This window comes from Polypterus senegalus, chromosome 9 (genome assembly GCF_016835505.1).
Source record: "Polypterus senegalus isolate Bchr_013 chromosome 9, ASM1683550v1, whole genome shotgun sequence".
NCBI classification, from domain to species: Eukaryota; Metazoa; Chordata; class Cladistia; order Polypteriformes; family Polypteridae; genus Polypterus; species Polypterus senegalus.
The window spans coordinates 128289653-128305413 of record NC_053162.1 but is presented as its reverse complement, the minus strand read 5'-3'; the positions used below and the strand labels follow the sequence as shown (position 1 = coordinate 128305413).

The 15761-nt window shown below is 38.5% G+C and overlaps 1 protein-coding gene across 2 annotated transcripts in view; it reads left to right on the top strand.

The window, feature by feature from the left end:
- The window catches only part of LOC120534997 (asialoglycoprotein receptor 2-like), a 53866-nt gene that overhangs the window by 30776 nt on the left and 7329 nt on the right, over window positions 1–15761 (top strand). For both annotated transcript variants that reach the window (XM_039762505.1, XM_039762504.1), the window contains 2 exons: window positions 9516–9658; window positions 11021–11121. In XM_039762505.1, coding sequence (XP_039618439.1) covers window positions 9516–9658; window positions 11021–11121 — 244 coding nt within the window. The remainder of the gene's footprint in view (window positions 1–9515; window positions 9659–11020; window positions 11122–15761) is intronic.

Here is a 15761-nt window from a genome sequence, read left to right as displayed (position 1 = left end):
GTGCATGTGCAGCATGAACATTTCTACTAAAGCTTAAAAGCTATGGCCCTTTTAATTGATGATTTTTTGTAATGCTATTTATATGGTGCATGAGCAAAATTAGTTGTTTTGGAATAGTTGTCATCATTATTATGAATTATTCTGGCTACTTATTTACAGTATGATTTAGTACTTTTCCCACTGAACAACAATTAAGGGACAAATTAGAAAGAAAGGTAAATTTAAACAACATATTTGATTGATATTGGTTGGTTGAAGACAGACATAATAGGCATACTTACTATCTAATTTCTTGATTATAAAATAAACATGTTGTTTCCATAAAGCATGAAAGTTATATAAGAGATAAAGCATTTTGTCCAAACCTATTGTGATTAGTGGGGGGTACTCTCAACCCCTCACTTAAATTGATCCTCAGACACCTAACAGTCTAGTCACGAGGGTGAATTTTTACTTATAAAAATAAAAGTTCCAGGAAGTTACAGGTTATATAATGACAGAATAACAACCACTCACCAATTCAGAGCCTATCTCTACAATACACAATGTTCTGCCCCTGGCCTACCTTCTCCTTTTCTCTCATGTCTCCCCAAGGATACTGGCAGTTTTTTTTTTGTATTCTCTTTGTCCCTTTCCTTGCTATGTGAGCTATTGCCTCCACTTCACTCAAAACCCTGAGTTCATCTGCCTAAGGGAAAAGGATTTCTTTTAAAATGTAACCTTTGACTACTTCCAGAGTCACTGCCAATTGACTGAGCAATGGTTCTGGGTAATATCTTTGTCTATTTAAAGCACCAGGTAGACCTAATTTTGGCTGAATCCTGGGATTAGCTTTCTGTAGCTACCTTATTGTCAGGAAGACTGATATTCGGTCAATAGTCCTCCTTTGGCCACCACCTCTAGTCTATCTAGGATGGAATTTCCAGTTCCCTGATTTTTCCTTTGTGTCCCGTTCCAGGCAGTAGTCCCACCTAGTTCTTAAACCTCACATGTACCTCCCATATGGGCAATTGTTTCAACCTGTTCACAAACAGCACAAAAAACTCTGAAGTGTGCCTCTGTGTCCTGCTGACCTGCAATCAGTTAATATGTCAATGAGTTGTTTCTAACACTGCAGAATCTTAGTTCAGTGACTACTCATCATGCATAGTCCATGTTATCCATGCTATGACATGCACCTGACAAACCAGATCTCAGCCAAGTTTTTACATTTCTCATTGTACTAAATGGGCTTTCTACTGTCCACATTGTGAGAGACAATGTTAGTACAATAAGAGGGGCTGGTTGATTAGCAGGAAAATATCAGTGAACAGTTTGATTGCTGTTTGCTGTATTTTTATTAACCATAAGTTAAGTCATGTGAATGGCTATGTATTTTGTTATAAACTTCATACACCTTACTGATTTGTGTATGAATCTGCACTGTACACAGTGAGAAAGGATGAAAACTTTGTTTGCTTTCTTCACCTTTACAGAAATGCAATGACTAAGTCCAAGTTTAAGAAAAAACATTGTTCAATGAAAATATTCCCCTACAGTATACTGTAGCAGGAGCAAAACAACCTTTGATCGAAATTATTGCCAGTCACACTGCCTAGGAATGAACACTTCAAAGCCCATTGGTTTAGTTAATTCTCCAGCTTTGAAAATATGACTCTGAAGTACTCATCTGCTTTTTCTCTGTGACCATGGAAAACAGCAAAATATTTTTATACATGGTCACACACTATAAAAATGCCATGCTTGATAGTCTGGAGAACTTGAATCACAGGTTTAAGAATTTCTTGAAATTATCATAAGACAAACAAGAAAAAACTATTGTAGTTCAAGCACATTGCAAATGATTTGCCTGCCATATTTTGCCTACTGTTAGGCTGTCAACTAATTTCTTTGTTCAAATATGGTGCTAAAGGTTCACAAAAAAAAAAAAAGACTCCTTTTCTTTTGTATTTCGCAGGTCAGTCTGTTTCACATAGCAGTGGTACTTTTGAAATAAGATTTCTCTTTTTGGATTGGCATGGAAAAAGTATGTGATGGCTTTAACTGTACATTTCTTATATTAAGTACAATAATCAAATCATTTATAAAAAGGTCAAACTTAAGTGAAGCACAATGGACAGAAACAGATTTTGGATATCTACTTTTTATTTCAGATTGTGAATTAGTATCTTTTCATGCCATTTTTCAGCAGTCATCCTATATTTGGACATGTTACTGTTCCAGATTTAATCCAAATATTGTATAATGTTCACTTGTGTTTCCAGTAAATAGCAGTAGCATCTATTTCAGTCTGGCTTGAAAAATTCAAATATGTTTCATAAACCATGCCTTCATTACTGCTAGTTCCTAGAAAATATAATAATCATTATTATAATAATAATAAATTTTATCTATATCTATATACAGTAGCACCTTTCCCATGCTCAAGGCCCTTCACAGAAAAAGCATACATCAACTTTCATCAGCTGTGATGACAAATCTATTTCAAGTGTTCATCATCTAGACAATTAATCTCTTATAGTCTCTTAACACATTATCAGCTCATTTTATTATTATTTTTTATTATTAACTTATTTTAATTTCACCTGTTTGTTGTCTTGTTTTCATATGAAGAATAGTTAAGATTTCACCAATAGATGGCGCTAGTAACAGCTAGAAATATTAAAGGAAGTGTTAAAATATTGATTACAAAATTATACTAAAACAAACCCAAGACTAAAAAGTTGAAAATAATATATATATTATTTTACGAGTTATGTATGAGAGACTTATTTTTTTTTACTTTTTAATACACTTTTTAACTTAATATAAGCATGGTTTTTAAAAAGTATTTCTTTAAATATATATTATTTTTCATATGTGCTGTTGCATAACAGGCATTAGCTGTTCCCCAAGTATTTAATTTCTGATTTCAATATTAAAAATTGAACTGCCTTTTTCTTGCATTATTATGTCATGCATTCTGCTAATAAAACTGAAGATACAATTGGAAATAACTTCTTCCTATTTTCTTTTATCTGACAATTGACTGTATTATAATTCTGACATATAATAGTACTTTTTGGAGATTTTAGGTGCCAACAGTTACTTAATTACACTGTTGCATTTTTCTGTTATGCATTTGTCATATGGATTTGATTGCCTTCATGAAGCTTTCTGTATTTTTGAAAGGTGTTGCAATGAATGTTCCTTGCACAAGCAGTCAAACAGACTGTGAAAAAAGTGTGCACAACTTACAAGGTGCTCCTTTTAGTTGTGTTAAGTAACAAAGTAATAGTGAATACTAACTTGGCCAAGCAAAATAAATACTGTATGGTGCTTTGCATTGTAGGAGCCATTTGTTAGTTTGTAAGGTTATGTTAAATCGATAGAAGTATGTTCTTAGTTATGTTAAAATGTTTGCCTAAATATATTGCAGCATAGACAATGGGAGGTTTTATTATAACTCCTACAAGCTAAACTATAAATGGGATATTCTAATTATTTCTTGTCCCTCTGACTACAGATTAGTCCCAGTTTATGATCTGCCTTGCAGTTGGTAAGACATGGAGGTTAAATAGTTTTCAAACCATACTATATGTACTTACAGAATGCACTGAATGTATTAGGTGAAGCCTATGTAAATTTGCCATAGAAAAATATCACAGCTTCTAAGTATTGAAAGCAACTGAAGCTTAACAACGAAAAAGCTAAGATTGTACAAGAAAACCTTTTATTCCTTTTGCCTTTTATTCTGTTTGTGTAATATTTTTTTAAGAATTTTTATAACTTGGTCCTTTGCAAATTTTCACTAAACTTTTAAAGTAAACTTTATCCGACTGAGAAATTTCTTTTGTTACATGTTTGACTTATGCTGAATCCTACCTTGCCATCTGAGTAGCTGCTCAATTTTGGGAACCTGAAAAAGACCCAGCTTCATGCATCATTCAAAAAAATTGCATGCTTATAGAAGAATGTGTAGTTTTATGGGTAATTTCACTAATGACTAATTCACCAAAGCTTTTTTCACAGCAAACATGTTTTTTGTTTACTGTGACCTTGTACATTGAAAATTTTCCTGAAAATTCACAACTCAGCTAGTTTAGATGACCATTTTTTCCCATTTCCCCATAATTATTTGCAAGGATAATGTAACATCTATATGTAGTACATTCAACTATATATAGTTTAACAGTGACCCCAGGAGTTATTTTATAATTATTTATTGTTATTTTGGTATATTTTTAAAAGCAAGCTTTTTTGTGAGAAAATAGATTTTACTTTTGGACTTTGAAAATATGCATAGAGATTTACAAGCAGAAGACATTTGTACTTTCCTGATGTTCACAGAATAGCATGTGCTATGCTAGAGGAATAAAATGCTTAAATGCCATGGAGTAGAGCATGGCTATCCGAGTGCATTTTTGATATGCTTAATATACTTTCAGTATGCTTACCTGAATATAATGTATATATCTACTGTATTATCACAAACTCCACAAAGAGCCATAGCAAGGTTTGGGACAGCCACCCGTATATTGTTTTCCTGGGTACAAATTGCAATAAATGACAGCACTGATGTGCACAAATGAGTCCAAAACAGAACTGAAGATATAGGGAAAAGGTGGAGGATTTTAAAGGTCAGGGTAGGAAGTGATGTCAAAGGGGCCAGGATTGGAAAGGTTTTCAGCTATAGGCTCGAGCCCGGACGTGACATCATGGGGGCCTGAGCCGGCAAGGCCTTCCTGTATAGGTCCGGACTCGGAAGTGAAGTCAACAGAGTTAGTTGGAACTTCACATGAATGGTCTGCAGGAAAGTGAGAAAAAGAGTCAGTGTACTCTGTCAGATTAGTAATTGCCCTCACCCAAGCCCTTTATCTGCCTCCCATATGCATGTGTGTGACAAGTACAGCTCAGACCCTGGACCGAGAGGTTGTGAACCCAAGAAACAGCATCAGCATTGGCGTGAAAAGAGCCCCGATGATGAACGAGTGAAAACTTGTAAGGCTGTAGGTCAAGAAACCACCGGTTGACCCATGGATTCGACTCTTTGTGCAGGGCCATCCACTGCAAAAGTGCATGGTCCATGACAAGGGTGAATTCCCGGCCCAACAGGTAGTACTTAAGCCGGGTAATCACCCATTTAATCGCTAGAGCCTCCTTTTCCACCTCCACATACCTGGTCTCTCGTTCCAACAGTTTCTGCCTGCTTCAAGTCACTAAATGCGGCATCTGCTTTATCAGTCCATACCACAATGTTTGGGGCCCTCTTTTTTGTCAAATCAGTCAAAGGCGCTGCTCTCTCTGAGAATCGGGACACAAACTAGTGGTAGTACCCCACTAACCCAAGAAAGGCTTTGACCTACCGCTTGGTTCATGGATAGGGCCATTTCAAAATGGCATCTAATTTGGAGCACTGTGGCTTCACAGTACCCTGACCCACCAGGTAGCCTAAATATTTGGCTTTGTTTAATCCAAGGAAACATTTATTGGGATTAATCCAAAGTCCAGCCTCACCAAATGTTTGCAATACCGCTCCTACCTGTTGTAAGTGTTGTCTGTTCATGTGCTGGAATAGATGATGGCAGCACTATATGAGATATGAGTCCTGAACACTTTATCCACCAGACGTTGGAAAGTTGCCGGAGCCCTGTGTAACCCAAATGGAAGGACACAATACTGCCAGTGTCTGCGAGGGGTAACTAAACGCAGTCTTAACCTTTGCGGGGTCTGTTAAAGGAACCTGCCAGTACCCCTTTGTCATGTCCAGTGCGGTCAAATACTCCTCTCGAGGAGGTTGTCCATTTGTGGCATCGGATAAGCATCAAATTGGTAGACTTAAGTCAACGGAAATCGTTGCAAAACTTCCAATTCCCATCAGGCTTACTGAACAAGACAATGGGACTGGACCAGGGACTATGACTTTCCTCTATTACACCTAGTTCCAGCATGTGCTTGATCTCAAGTTCCATTTCAGCTCTTTTTGCCTCGGGAAACCGAAACGTGTGTTCCCGGACTAAAACCCCGGGCTCTGTCACAATGTCATGCTCAATCAGTGAGATTCTTCCTGGTTTTACACTCACTACCTCCGGGACGAACTTGATGACTGTTTCCAGCCCCTGTCGCTGTCTGGGACTTAAATTCGCACCGAAGTTAAGGCTACTCATCTGAGCAAAGAGCGAAAGAGGCTGAGTGGAGGAGGGATCGGAATCCCTGTCCTTCCACAGTTTCAGCAGGTTTACATGATACACCCAATCCCTTGGCCCACGATTGGGTTGACTCACCAAATATCCTTTCCTCTCCTTAACCTTATATGAACCTTGCCAATGGGCTAGTAACTTGGAGTGGGAGGTAGGTACCAGAACCATGACTCGATGTCCCGGGCGGAACACCCGGAGAGACGTGCTTTGGTTGTAATATCGGACCTGTGCTGCTTGTGCCTCAATCTTACCAAATCTATTGTGTAACTCTGCCATATATTCCAATATGTTTGCAGAGGGAAGAGCCTCTTCTTCCCATCCTTTTAAAATATCTAATATGCCCCGGGGTTGAAGTCCATATAATAATTCAAACCTCCCTGTGGAGGTTTGTGGGACTTCAAAATAGGCAAAAAGAACGTGAGGGAGGTGCTGATCCCAAATACTTCCATCCTCGTTGACCAACTTACGAAGTATTTGTTTGAGAGTTTGATTGAATCTCTCCACCAGACAGTCGGCTTGATGATGATACACCGCGGTCTTTACATGCTTAATTTTAAGTAACTTGGCTGTTTCCCTGAATGTCTCAGAGGTGAAAGGCGTCCTTTGGTCCATCAGGATTCGTTCGGGATTCTGATTTGCGCAAAGATCCCTACCAATTCTTGTACAATGGCTTTAGAAGTAGCTGAGTGTAACAGGGGTATTTGGTAGCATAATCCACGAATACTAAATATACTTGTGTCCTCGGGCTGAGGGTTCTAGGGGACCGACTAAATTGACACCAATTCTGTGAAACAAGACATCAATAAAGGGGATGGGAATGAGAGAAGCATGGTCCTTCCAAGGAATTTGTTGCAGTTGACACTCTGGACAGGAAGTGCAAAAGCAATGAACCTCCTCGTTGATTCGCAGCCAATAAAAGCAAAGCTTAATCCACTCCAGAGTTTTATCGGTGCCCAAATGGCCACCTAGGAGTTGGGCGTGTGCTAACTCACAGACCTGCCACCAGAAAGTCTGCGGGATTAGCAGTAGCTTTCGCTGCTCCCCATCATGCTCTGCTACATGATACAAAAGGTCATTCTCTAATACAAAGTGATGACCCTGTGGCATGGACTGATAAGTGCATTGGCCATTGACAAGGACAACCACATTTTTGACAAACTTAAGGGAACTGTCATTCCACTGCTCCCTTCTAAATGAAGCGACTCTCTGAACTGATACTGTAAAGAAGAGAGAGAGTCAGGGCCGACCTCAAGGGGTGTGGTTTCCTCCTGTTCCGCCATGGCACTAGTTGATGACTTATCGGCATACAATGGTCGAGGGGTTGCCACCTCACTCATGGAGGCCGCTTTGTCTCTCTCAGCTGGCTGATTACACGGCGTGGAGGCAGCTGAAGACGGTTCCTCTCCGTCTATGATTAGGGCCTGAGTCAACTCAGGGGTGGAATGTGACCAACCGCTCTTAATGTTAGGCCAGTCCCACCCCAGTATTGCCGGAAATAGTGGGTTTGGAAGGACCGCTATGACTACTTGCTTTACCGATCCTTCCAAACTGATGACACAGGAGGCAGAACTGTACCAGCGGTAGCACAAAGCAGCGGGCAACAATGGAGATGTTGCTGCCGGAATCGAACAAGTTGCTCACCATGACTACCCCTGTACGTGGGATGGTTAAAGGATTGACCAGAGCACACCAACCCCTCCCCCCTCTCCACCTACATTCCTCCTAGTTCCCAAGCAGTTTGCGCACCCACAATTCCAGGGTTGTCGGCACAAGCTGGCTGAGCTCGACTAAGGGATGGTTCTGCTCCCCCAGGTTGCGAGGCCGTCCACTGTGTCTCAAGGAGTTCAAAAAGTTCTTTCATTTTTTGAAAGTCTTTAACCCAGACCGGATGGGCGAAGCCACAGGGTAGAGCATTTAGGAGCAGGTAGCATGCCACCTGCTCCACTATTTGATAGGGCTTGTTTTCACGTGGCCATAGCCACTGCCCTACCGCAGCCCATAATGACCAGGCTTGCTTGTGGGTTGGCCGCTCTTGGTTGAACCTCCACTTTCTCAGTTTATTCATCTGCCAGTCTGGGGCACCCCTGGGTGGATACCGGGGCTCTGCCTTCACACGGAGGCAGGCAGTCACCCCCGAGAGAGCGTAATAAGTCCCCTTTGCTTTCCCCATCCGGAGCAGCCAAATTCTGTGAGCCACAACCCTCCCTGCCCTGCTTAGTCTGCTCGGTCAAGCGTACTGGGAGTGGAGCCTGTACCGGGTCCCTCCGAAACACAGGATACCCTCCCCACCTAAAAACTTGGCCACAGTATGTTCCCACCTGGGTAAGTTGCAGGACCTGCCCGCTTCTCTTCCGGGATCTATTGATCCTGCCAACTACGCGACTGTCACAAACTCCAAAAAAAGCCATAGCAAGGTTTGGGCAGCCACCTGTATATTGTTTTCCTGGCTGAAAAGGTGCACAAACTGGAGTCCAAAACAGAACTGAGGAAATAGGAAAAAGGTGGCGGCTTTTAAAGGCCAGGGAAGGAGGTGACATCAAAGGGGCCAGGATTGGAAAGGTCTTCAGCCATAGGCTCGAGCCTGGACGTGACATCAAGGGGGCTGGAGCCAGCAAGGCCTTCCTCTATAGGTCCTGAACCGGAAGTGACGTCAACAGGGCCAGGTGAAACTTACTATGAATGGTCTACAGGAAAGCAGGAAAAAGAGTCAGTGCACTCTGCCACATTCCGATCAGATTTGGAATTGCCCTCACCCAAGGCCTTTAGCTGCCTCCCATGCGCACGTGTGTGACACTATATATTTGCATACTGCTAAGTATGCAAGGAAATATTTTATAATTATATGATACTGTATTATCATATGATATTTTAAAAATGTGGAGAGGCAAATTTTCAGCTGGGTGTGAAACTCTGTATAACATAAGTCTGATAACAGCAGGTACAGGATGAGAAAACTAACCAACAAACTATTAGCACCGTGTGTTTAGAGTAGAAAAGTACAATATTAAGATAAAAGGAATGAGGATAGTACTGGACATTTTATATAGACGGAATGTGAAAGTAAGTAATACAACTGAAATAGATTTTTCACTGCAGGTTACTATAGAAGCTGATATGTGGTTAAGTGGTTGGATCAACTGACTTTAAACCATAGAGTTACACACAGAAGTCCTGCTGTCAAATGCTGTGCAAGTTATTAAACCTCAATGAGCTTCCATTTGTAAAAGACATATGAAAGAAATTCCATTGTTTGTGGATCCTTTATGTTCCCATGAACAAGATTTTCTGCTAGGTAAATGATAATTATTTTACTTACTTGCTATTTCTGATTTACAGTGAATGCAAAAGACCAACAATGGATAAATTACAATGGAAAAACATATTATTTTTCAACCAACAAACACACATGGGATAAAGCAGATATTTTTTGCAAGAAGGAAAGTTCAAACCTCACTGTGATTAAGAAAAATGAGGAGCTGGTAAGACTCTTCCCTATTGTATTTTTTATATTGAACCTATTTTGTTCAATATAACAGCTCATTTTGTAACCATTAGTAGGACAGATAAACTATTTGCATATTAGCAGTGTTTTTATTTTGCAAGTATCCATGTAATTTACCAGCGGCAAATGTTTAGTAAATGTTCCAAACCAAAATGTAGGATAAATGTAACATTTGAAAAAAAAAAGAAGTTCAACAGTAAAGTGTAGCTCAATTTGTAACAAACCGGTCAGGACTCTGTAAATGCTCTGTGCAGAAACAGAGACCAGAGACATTTAATGGAAAGTTATTTACAAAAATTGGCCCGTGTCATGCATGCGCGCCAGAAGATCACCTTCCAGGTTTCACCTGAAATAAGTCATACCACCCTGGGATGAGAGGGGGCGCTCCCGCTAACAGACTTGTCTTCTTCTTCCATCAAAGCCTTAAGAAACTGCCCCTTGAGGGTGACCTAGGTTAACTAAAGCCTGTTTTTCTTCCTGACCATCCTAACAAGATGTCTATTAGTTCTTTAGAAGCCTGTACAGTGAAGTGCCTAACTTTCTGTTATTTTCTGTTTTTGACTGAATTGACTGAATTAAAAGGGGGTTTGTTGTTCAGTTGACACCCCAAGTATCCTGTTTTTGTCCTGCAATCATATTTTCACCCTGTTACACACGATTTAAATAAGCCCCATTTTGAACTTGGTACATTTTCATCATTTGTTGGTTATGATGAATCAACTATTGCTTGCTTTAATCATATTTTGCTGAGTTTCCTGTTATACTCTGCTTTTGTAGCCTGCTGCTGCTGTATAAATTAGAGGCAAGCAAACTACAGCCTATGGTCAATTCACAAATTCACTTCTTTAAGTTGTTCTTGTAGATTACAATGCTGGTTGAAAGATGTTCTCAGTAGATATTACACATAGAAGGGAAAATAGTATTTGTATCATTCATAAAATCAGAAATGTTATCTAAAATCTCTTAAGAAAATATTCACTCTCCTCCCTTGACTCAGAGTGTTAGAAGCATCATATTTGTAAAATGAAATTTCACGGTTCAAAGACATTTTGGTTTGAGATCAACAAACAACAAATTTTATAAGTCAATTTAAAACAATATTATGTTTTTCAGAAAGAGTGAAAGTTCTGTATGTAATGTAGCTGCATCAGCTTTGATTCTCCAGACAATACATCTATTTATCCGACCTTAAAATTTCAAAACTGCTTATCCAATTCTCAGTCACAGGGAGGCAGTGCCTATCAAGGCATTGTGTGCAATGTGGGAGCTAACTTTGGACAAGGAGCGATATTTAAAAAGTATGTATTAATTCGTAATTCTTATTATTTTATCCTTAAAGAATTTCATGTTGGATCACACTGTTGGTCATACTTGGGTTGGATTGAAAAGAGTGAATGATAAATGGAAATGGATCGATGGAACGGCTTTCCACAACAAAATGTAAGACATTCAGTTTATTTCCACCTTGATGTTAAAGCAATAATATTCATGCATATGTGTAGCTTTGAAAAGCTTGGTTTTTAAAATTAAGGTAACATATTGAACATTATAAAACTAAAACACAAAATTAGGAATTAGTAACTAAATTTACTATAAACATGACTGACTGTGTAAAATTTGAAGATGTGGAATGAATTATCTTTCTTTATATTTAACTTTGTGAACCTTGATTGTGGGCGTTACGGTGGCGCAGTGGTAGCGCTGCTGCCTCGCAGTTAGGAGACCCTGCGTGGAGTTTGCATGTTCTCCCCGTGTCTGCGTGTGTTTCCTCCGGGCGCTCTGGTTTCCTGGTTTCCAGTCCAAAGACATGCTGGTTAGGTGGATTGGCAATTCTAAATTGGCCCGGGTGTGTTAGTGTGTGTCCTGTGGTGGGTTGGCACCCTGCCCAGGATTGGTTCCTGCCTTGTGCCCTGTGTTGGCTGGGATTGGCTCCAGCAGACCACTGTGACCCTGTGTTTGGATTCAGCGGCATGGATGGATGGATGAACCTTGATTGTGACTTCATCTTAGCTTGGCATAGTCATGTCCTTCTAAGGATAGGAAGCTACTTAAAAGGACAAATAAAAATGAGCAGATGTCCATTGGGTCAGCACTGGCCATCTCCACACAACAGTACTATAGGCAGTACTTTGAAATAGTATGAGGTACTTTACAGTAGATAGTTCACAAAAGAGTTGTCTTAGATGGTTATTTTATGTCCTTTAAAGTAGTAAACAACTTTCCAGTTAAACAAAAATGTAAGATGTTTGTAAACATACAGCCCTGTGTTTGATTAAGAAAAATAGTTGCTAATGATCAATGAAATAATGTGTAACTGAAACTGAAGGAGCTGTATAGAGAAAATAAAATTGAGCAAGGGACAGCCACACTGAAAAATTGAGGTTGGAGTAGATATCGCAGTTTAACCTGCAAATCTTACATCATGGCAAAAGTGAGCAACAAGACACAAGATGGTCACCTTGCATTATCAAGGTCTTTCCCAAGCATTTATTTCCAGATGTGCTGTGCAATCTTTTCTTCTGAAGCACAGACAAATAACCAGACAGGGACTGGAAACGCAGTGAGTCCCAAAAAAGTCAATTTTATTTTTCTAAATGAAACAAAACTTACATTAATATGGAAAATAATGTTTATATTTGTGTACTTCCATGGGACAGCTAACAAGTTCAAGACAAGAATGATCACATAAACCTTGGTGTACCATGTAGCAGTTACCAGATTCTAATTTTGTTGTATCCCTAAGATTAAAATATATCATTAACCTATATTATTACTATTTTGTTATTTTAGTTATATATATATATATATTATATATATATATATATATATATATATATATATATATATATATATATATATATATATATATATATATATATATATATATATATATGAATGAATGCAACTTTTTTCATTTAAAGTGGAAGCCCCTTTTTGTGGAACCTGGTTTAACTGCTCCATTTCCAGTTTTGCACTGTATGGTCCATGGAAAATCTGCCATTGAAAATTTCTGTAATGCCCTTTCCCTTAATGCCCTAAGCACATGCTTATTTTGCTTAATGGTTAATCCAGCCCTGTTTAAATATAATACATTTTTGCCACTGCTTTAAAAAACACTGCTTTAAAGGGGAATCCTCAAATTACTAACACCAGGGGAACTTACTTGGACATGAAGTTCTTGGAGAGATTAGAAATGATTCCTAACTGCTCTGTTATAGCCCTTAGGGCCACTAGTATAAGATGCAGTCAGTCTGCTCTTCAACCAGATCCATAAATTCCTTCACATGCATGACATTCTATTTTTTATTATAAATCTAGATTCAGTATAATTTTTTCTGTAAAATTGTCTTTGTGCAACCAACACTGGAATAGCCATTCCTAATAGACAGATGCGTTTTGAAACAATGGCTGGTAAAGATAGGCACGTCTAATGTGTATAGTTAGTAAATATACTGTAGTAAAAATCACATCATGCAAATACCATAACTGATCAAAAACAGCAATGAGACAACATGTAGGAAAGAGGAAACAGATCTAAAAATGTGCCGTTGTAACCATAACCTGGCTAGGAGTATTACCAAATAAAAAACAACAGATTGTAAACTAGATACATTTCCAGCCACATTCCAGTCAGAACTAATGGAACCTATGAAACTCACAGCTGCTTCAGTTCCTTTGGCTTATAGATAATGTGTGAAATGAACATGACACAGATGACTGAGGGTTCTTCCACTTTCTGAAGCTGCCGAGCAAATGTGGGATGAATATGAGAATGCTACCTGAAGGTTTATTGCTACACCATAGAATGTATCCAAACTGGGGACATCACTGTGCAGGAATCCCACTAGACTATATATGACAAATTATGATTTATAAAAGTTGTGTTGTAGGTTTAATTTTAAATGTACAGTATAAAGTTGTCATTTTTGTTCTTCATTCCACAGTCAGTAACACATTATGATAAAGTGAAAACATATTTTCTTACAATTTTGCAAAGGTCTGAAAGAGAGATTTTGGTTTTTGATTTTTAAACATGTTTTTCAATTTTAGGCTATTGAGTTTAGATTGATGGGAAAAATGTCAAATGTATCTATTCAAAACTGAAATTTGCCATTGTGTGTTTTTCCATGACCATGGCCATACTGTTTATGGTCACTGTACCTGGTCATGTAATACAGGGGTCACAAATTGTGTTATATCATTGCTCCCCAAATATATGAGATGGCAGTGTGCTAATGTCAGTGTTAAAAGTTCTGAGTATTTTGTCAAGACCTTAAAGAACTTCATATTCTCTACCAGGGTCAATTCTTAGGGGATCTAAATATGTGTAAGGGTTTTAAAATCAATGCAGACTTGTTTTGATTAGTAGCCTCATACTTGTGCCACTGAGTGGTCTAAAATAGGCTTTATACTTTCTGTTGTTGTGGCACAGAGTTTGGAGTGGGCCTTTATGATGCTATCCCCACTACACTCTTAATAAAGTCCATTGTATTTTGGAGTTTAAGTCTATGTTTGACATTCCAGAAATAGAAAGAATGGGTATACATTGTTAAATTTCAGGTAAAGGAATGAAATCATTGGAGAATATTAGGTGATTTTTTAAAGTCTCTGATTTAATTAGCATAATTTAGAAATTAAATCTGAATTAGTTTCTCTCTTTCACAATGGCTTATCTGGAGAGCTTTAAAATGGGATGGCTAGTTATGATAGAGATGAAACTCTGGAGTCATGAATTTATCCCTAAAGCTGGGATCCCGTTTTTGTGAAAGTAAAATAAAAGTAAAGATTAAAATAGAAGCTGCCATATCTGTAATTGTGCAATTATTTTGAGAAGTGCGATACCTGTGGAATTGGGAAAACTAATTACAGGATAAAAGAAAAATAATGGAAGTGACATGTTTTAATTGTGAAGTTTTTAAACATTTGGCACCTTCTTACCCAAGCCATTTCACCCACCTTATCTTATAGCTGGTAGAGTGGGTGGTTATTATTAATCCATCTATCCATCCATTCATGCATTCATTTTCTTAACCCACTTATCCAGGGAGGGGGCTTGGGGCAGGTGGAGCCTATCCCAGCAATCCCCAATTTGGAAACAATGGTCTTATTTTACTAGTTTGACTTGCTTATACTAATTTGGCTTGCATTGCTGGTGCCCTGCCCAGGGTTTATTTCCTGCCTTGCGCTCCGTTTTGGCTGGGATTGATTCCAGCAGACCCCCGTGACTCTATAGTTAGGATATAGCAGGTTGGATAATGAATGGATGGTGAACTTGGTGAATTTTGTTAGTTGTGGATTAGTTGATTTATATTGTCTTCAAAACAAAATTTCTGTTTGATTGTTTGTTATTTATCTGCAGTCTGTTTTTTCTCATATAATTTTGACCTAAGGGTTTATTGTCTCAAGTAGGGTCATATTGTCTGCAGAGTTACATATTGATGTCTGAAGTCAGAAACGTAACCTTTCATTATTAAAACATCAAATTTAATACAGCCATATTTATATGAAGAATTCTGACTTGGCAACTGCATGTACGTATTGTAACACTGGGGGGCCGAACCTCCCATGGTGCACTATGATGCTGCACACCTCAATTGGGTATTTCATGCCATTCTCTTCTGTATACATGTTTTTGATTATGTTACATGTTGATGAAGTAGATGATTAGTGGTTGTTATGGCATTACCATTTTCCTTTTCTTGTGATCCTAAATAAAGGTTGGGATACCCACTGCTGCGTCCACCAGGTGACAAGAACAACAGAAAGTGTTATTGTGAATGCTGCCAAGGCTAGCATATTCTTTAGGGTAACTGACATTGTAGGTATTTATACAGAAGCTCATAAATATTTTCTTTAATATAACATGATAACTCAGTGATACTCCATCTTAGCTTACATTTTATATGGTTTCTTGATTCAGTGGCAGAGAGGACTCATTGATTCTGACACCATGAGATTAATGCAAAATTGATGTGGTTTCCTTTGACTTTATGACATACAGCCATAGATGTTCACTCAAACTGCTTCATTCAAGAGCTTCATTGTATCTCACTTGCTGAGACTAGTGTAAAATTTCTGCA